This window comes from Portunus trituberculatus, chromosome 3, assembly GCF_017591435.1.
Source record: "Portunus trituberculatus isolate SZX2019 chromosome 3, ASM1759143v1, whole genome shotgun sequence".
NCBI lineage: Eukaryota > Metazoa > Arthropoda > Malacostraca > Decapoda > Portunidae > Portunus > Portunus trituberculatus.
This window is the reverse complement of record NC_059257.1, coordinates 2,080,326-2,086,325: the sequence shown is the minus strand read 5'-3', so window position 1 is coordinate 2,086,325 and position 6,000 is coordinate 2,080,326. Positions and strand designations below refer to the sequence as shown.

The 6,000-nt window shown below is 43.9% G+C and overlaps 1 protein-coding gene across 1 annotated transcript in view; it reads left to right on the top strand.

The window, feature by feature from the left end:
• Positions 1 to 6,000, top strand: part of LOC123509133 (cell wall protein IFF6-like) — a 32,999-nt gene that overhangs the window by 20,597 nt on the left and 6,402 nt on the right. Inside the window, exons 4-5 of the mRNA XM_045263296.1 lie at positions 3,755 to 4,166; positions 4,491 to 5,043. Coding sequence (XP_045119231.1) covers positions 3,755 to 4,166; positions 4,491 to 4,984 — 906 coding nt within the window. The 3' untranslated portion in view covers positions 4,985 to 5,043. The remainder of the gene's footprint in view (positions 1 to 3,754; positions 4,167 to 4,490; positions 5,044 to 6,000) is intronic.

The following is a 6,000-nucleotide window of genomic DNA, read 5'->3' as shown; positions in this document are numbered from 1 at the left end:
TCATAGAAATGGTGAACTCCATACTGAACAGCACAGCACAGGATGAAAACAACGGACCGACTGACCATCAAGTTGGAATCAACCGGCTACAACAACAGTGAACACTTTGTGAATCATTAAGACACACCAAACGAAACTTATTGAAATAGCGAGTTATAGGGAATATTCTTGGCGCGCTTTTGTAACTGCACTAAGGGTGAGTTTCGAATTCGTTAATCTTTTCGATTCCGCGCTTTTGTAGTGCGCCCGTGCCAAGGCATCAGAGGAACTTGCCTACCTACCCATATTATTGATGCAGGGGAAAGCCTGCGAGATCCCTGTGTCCTAAGAGGGACAGGAGGATCCCCTCACCCTATTTTCCGCTTTGGCGATGCCGGTGGGGTTGCAGACATGGCGTCTACCTGTTGGACCATTTCTGGGGTAAACCCTAGGAGCGTTCTTCATGTGGGTTCCTGGAATGTCCTCCCAAACGATCAACGACTGCCTCATCTATCGGATGAGTTCAGTAGGCTGAGAGTTGATATGGGGGGACTCTCTGAGACAAGGAGGCCTGGCAGTGACGAGACCAGTATCAAAGGATTTACCTACTATTGGTCCAGCATAGCCAATGGTTACCATGTCAAGGAGGTAGCCATAGGCGTCTCCAGCAGACTACAGACGTCGTTTGTAAAGGTTATTCCGGTTGATGAGTGTATAATGCGACTAAGGCTGAAGCACAGTCTAGGCTTCATGTCTGTTGTTTCAGTATACGCTCCTACCGAGGTGTGTGAAACTCAAGAGAAGGAGACTTTCTACGCCAAACTCGAATCTGTACTAGACCAGTGACCCTGTCGTGATGCAATTATTGTCTTGGGCGACTTTAATGCTGTCACTGACTCTGAGAGACCCAGCTACGACTTATGTGTTGGTCCCCATGACTCTGGTACCAGGAACGACAACAGCTCTTTCCTTATGAATCTCGCAAGATCCAGAAAGTTGAAAATTGTAGGCTGTTGGTATCAGAGACCAGCACTGCATCGCGGGACTTGGTATAACAATGCCGGAGGATTAGAGATGGAGATCGTCCATATACTACTTGTTGGAGGATCCTCCAGAACTGCCAAATTCTTTGTGACCCATCACAGGCTTGTTGTTACTACATTCAAGCTGCATGTCAAATACAAAAATGCCTCCAAGATCTGACCACACTGTGTTTTATATTGAGAAACTGAAAGACTTGACATGTGCCCAGGAATATGTAGTGACAGTCTACAATCGTTTTGTAGTGCTTCACACCATCGAAGACCCAGTAGAGCTATGGGATACGTGAGACTCTTGAGGCTGCCAAACAATACTTTTGGGAGCGCCCAAGCTCATGAAGTGGCTTCGCCTCGGTAGAGACGCAGAACAGTATTGAGGAGAGTCGCATTACCAGACTTGCTGGGAACCGCGACCAGTACAGGGCTCTGTCACATAGTTGAGGAGTGGAAAGGCAGGTGGCATTTATAACATCAGTGCAAAGCTGCTCTAAACGTGGGGTGAGGCCATGCTCCGTGAGTTGCATTCTGTCTTAACTGCTGTATGACATTCAGGTACCATTCCCCGTGACTGGAAAAAGGGGTTGGTCATCTCTATCTGGAAGGGGAAAAGGAGCCGTCAGGACTGCAATAACTACCGCGTTATAACACTGTTCAGCGTACCAGACAAGATGCTTGCCCATTTGTTGTTAATGCGTATTTACAGTCACCCGCTGAAACACCAGAGACATGAAAAGTCTGAGTTTACGCCCGGTAAGTCAACAACTGACTGAATCCTAGCGCTTTGCGTAGTGGTTGAGCGCCGACGTGAGTTTCAAGAAGGGCTGCTTGCAGTCCATGTCAATCTCAAGAAGCCGTTTGATCAGTGCATCGAGAGACACTGAGATCTTCTGTGTCTCCGTGGGATTCCTTCAAGGATTAATGGTCTATTAACTAGTTTCTACTCCGGGACTGTGAGTGCTATGAAGTGTGGAGGTGGGTGTGTCCAGGTTCTTTCCTATGAATACGGGAGTGAGGCAAGGATGCCTGCTTGGTCTATCACTTTTTAACAGTTGCATGGACTGGGTATTAGGTAGAGTTGTAGACCAAAGTCATTGTGGAGCATCTCTCGGCAATACTGAGATTACATATCTTGTTTTGCAGTAATCTTTGCAGGGATGCAGTGATGCAGTAATCTTTGCTGAGATACTGAAGGTTCTGCACGAAGAGGCGAAGCCCCTGGGACTTAGGGTTTCGTAACCCAAGACCAAGATTAAGGATTTGGAGGCCTACTGGATGAAACAGTAGTCTGTTCATGCATGTGGCGAGGTCATTAAGATCTCAGAAAATTTCACATGTCTTTGTAGTGTAGTGCGTAACGACGGTGGGTTGAGCTACGAAGCTGCAGAGTTGATCGGTCCGGCCCACGGCGTTATGGACTCGCTTAACACGAGTATTTGGCATTCTCGGTACCTGTGCAGACGTAAAAAGATTCGGATTTTCAAGACGCTGAAGATTCCTGTCTTACTCTGCAGATGAAGAGGCGAAATGATTTATTTGGTACTAGATGCATTCGCAGGATCTTGGGGTACTATTGGTACTATGACTTTGTGTAAAATCAGCAATTGCCCAGTGATACTGATTCGAGGCCAATTACCAGCATAATCCGTCAACGCCATCTGCAACTAAATGGGCATGTGGCACGCTACACGGAAGCCGATCCTGCATATTGGGATTTCTCCGAAAGGGATAATCCAGCATGGAGGAATCGAAGGGGACGTCTACAGGACTCACGGCTGCGGCAAGTCGGTGCCTTTTGCTGAGAGTTATATGGAACGGGAAGGGAATCTGCACGGAGACTCGCGAGGCGTGACCACCTGGAGTGGTGTCATAGAGTAGGAAAGTCGACTCGCCCCCAGGCGTGTGCCCTCCATGATATATATATATATATATATATATATATATATATATATATATATATATATATATATATATATATATATATATATATATATATATATATATATATATATATATATATATATATATATATATATATATATATATATATATATATATATATATATATATATATATATATATATATATATATATATATATATATATATATATATATATATATATATATATATATATATATATATATATATATATATATATATATATATATATATATATATATATATATATATATATATATATATATATATATATATATATATATATATATATATATATATATATATATATATATATATATATATATATATATATATATATATATATATATATATATATATATATATATATATATATATATATATATATATATATATATATATATATATATATATATATATATATATATATATATATATATATATATATATATATATATATATATATATATATATATATATATATATATATATATATATATATATATATATATATATATATATATATATATATATATATATATATATATATATATATATATATATATATATATATATATATATATATATATATATATATATATATATATATATATATATATATATATATATATATATATATATATATATATATATATATATATATATATATATATATATATATATATATATATATATATATATATATATATATATATATAGCTATATGAATAATTATACAGGTTGTAAACATTACCATCACTGACAAAACAGTTGCTAATATTCTTATCTTTTCCTCAGCCACTGGACCAAAACAAAGATTCTGGCTTAGACGAAGATTATGGTCTCAGAGAGGGGCCAGAACGAGCCAACGGGAAGGCAAAAGGACATGCGCAGGGAAACGGACAGGGGAATGGACCAGCAAATGGGCAGGGAGTAGGGAAGGGAAAAGGGGAGGCAGTCGGACTGGTTAACGGAAATGGGCAAGGTAACGCATATGGGCTGGGTAATTTGCGAGGACTGGAACCAGAACGAGCCAACGGGAAAGCAAAAGGACATGCGCAGGGAAATGGACCGGCAAATGGACAGGGAGTAGGAAAGGGAAACGGGGTGGCAGTCGGACTGGTAAACGGAAATGGGCAAGGTAACGCATATGGGCTGGGTAATTTGCGAGGACTGGAACCAGAACGAGCCAACGGGAAGGCAAAAGGACATGCGCAGGGAAATGGACTGGCAAATGGACAGGGAGTAGGGAAGGGAAACGGGGAGGCAGTCGGACTGGTAAACGGAAATGGGCAAGGTAACGCATATGGGCTGGGTAATTTGCGAGGACTGGAACCAAAACGAGCCAACGGGAAGGCAAAAGGACATGCGCAGGGAAACGGACAGGGGAATGGACCAGCAAATGGGCAGGGAGTAGGGAAGGGAAAAGGGGAGGCAGTCGGACTGGTAAACGGAAATGGGCAAGGTAACGCATATGGGCTGGGTAATTTGCGAGGACTGGAACCAGAACGAGCCAACGGGAAAGCAAAAGGACATGCGCAGGGAAATGGACAGGGGAATGGACCGGCAAATGGACAGGGAGTAGGAAAGGGAAACGGGGTGGCAGTCGGACTGGTAAACGGAAATGGGCAAGGTAACGCATATGGGCTGGGTAATTTGCGAGGACTGGAACCAGAACGAGCCAACGGGAAGGCAAAAGGACATGCGCAGGGAAATGGACAGGGGAATGGACCGGCAAATGGACAGGGAGTAGGGAAGGGAAACGGGGAGGCAGTCGGATTGGTAAACGGAAATGGGCAAGGTAACGCATATGGGCTGGGTAATTTGCGAGGACTGGAACCAGAACGAGCCAACGGGAAGGCAAAAGGACATGCGCAGGGAAATGGACAGGGGAATGGACCGGCAAATGGACAGGGAGTAGGGAAAGGAAACGGGGAGGCAGTCGGACTGGTAAATGGAAATGGGCAAGGTAACGCATATGGGCTGGATTTTGGGCGAGGACTGGGATTGGAGCTGGTCGAGGAATAAGGAGAACAACAAGAGCAGAGATTTGGACAGAAGCCCGGAGAAGGATAGGGCATCTGATGGTAAGTTTCATATTGTGTGTGTGTGTGTGTGTGTGTGTGTGTGTGTGTGTGTGTGTGTGTGTGTGTGTGTGTGTGTGTGTGTGTGTGTGTGTGTGTGTGTGTGTGTGTGTGTGTGTGTGTGTGTGTGTGTGTGTGTGTGTGTGTGTGTGTGTGTGTGTGTGTGTGTGTGTGTGTGTGTGTGTGTGTGTGTGTGTGTGTGTGTGTGTGTGTTCCATTGTTTGATCTGCTGCAATCACAGAGGAGACTGCCAGACGTTACCATACGGAACGAGCTCAGAGCTCATTATTTCCGATCTTCGGATAGGCCTGAGACCAGGCACACACCACACGCTGGGACAACAAGGTCACAGCTTCTTGATTTACCCTCCCCAGATAGGAAACGCATTGTCGTGGTGAGAGGGCTTGCGTGCCCCTATGACCTGGTGAGCTAGGCTAGAGGGGGCTTAGGCACCTGCGCTACCCTTTCGAGGGGGAGAGGGCTACCAATGCTAGTAAAGTCGCCAGTGAGGGGCTAGATTAATTAGTTCTACGTAGGCTGCCAGTGGACCAGCGGAGCCACCCGCTGGAGGGATCGTCCAATAGGGGTCGTCCTCTGCTGGATGGTTGGGTGTCCAGACTGGGATACTTTGGTAGGGGAGTCTCAGCTCTGTCTTTGACAAACATTCGTATCATGTGGGGCCTTTTTTTAAAACGACTGGTTCGCATGGGGACGAGGTACCCCGTCCACGGCAGCCAGCGCTCGCTCTCATTGTAGTCCTAGTAGGTGGTTTCCCTTGCCCCTGGAGCTATTTTTTCGTGTAACTTTATACATATGGTTAAACACAAAAAACTATCAGGTTCTCGTGAGGTTGCTGACCTGCCCTGCAAGACGTCATCTTCAGGTCTGAGTAGGGAGGAGGATTCCCCTCCACAAGTGCCTCCCAAAGCAGGTGCCTGCTCTGGGAGTCCTTCTGAGGGA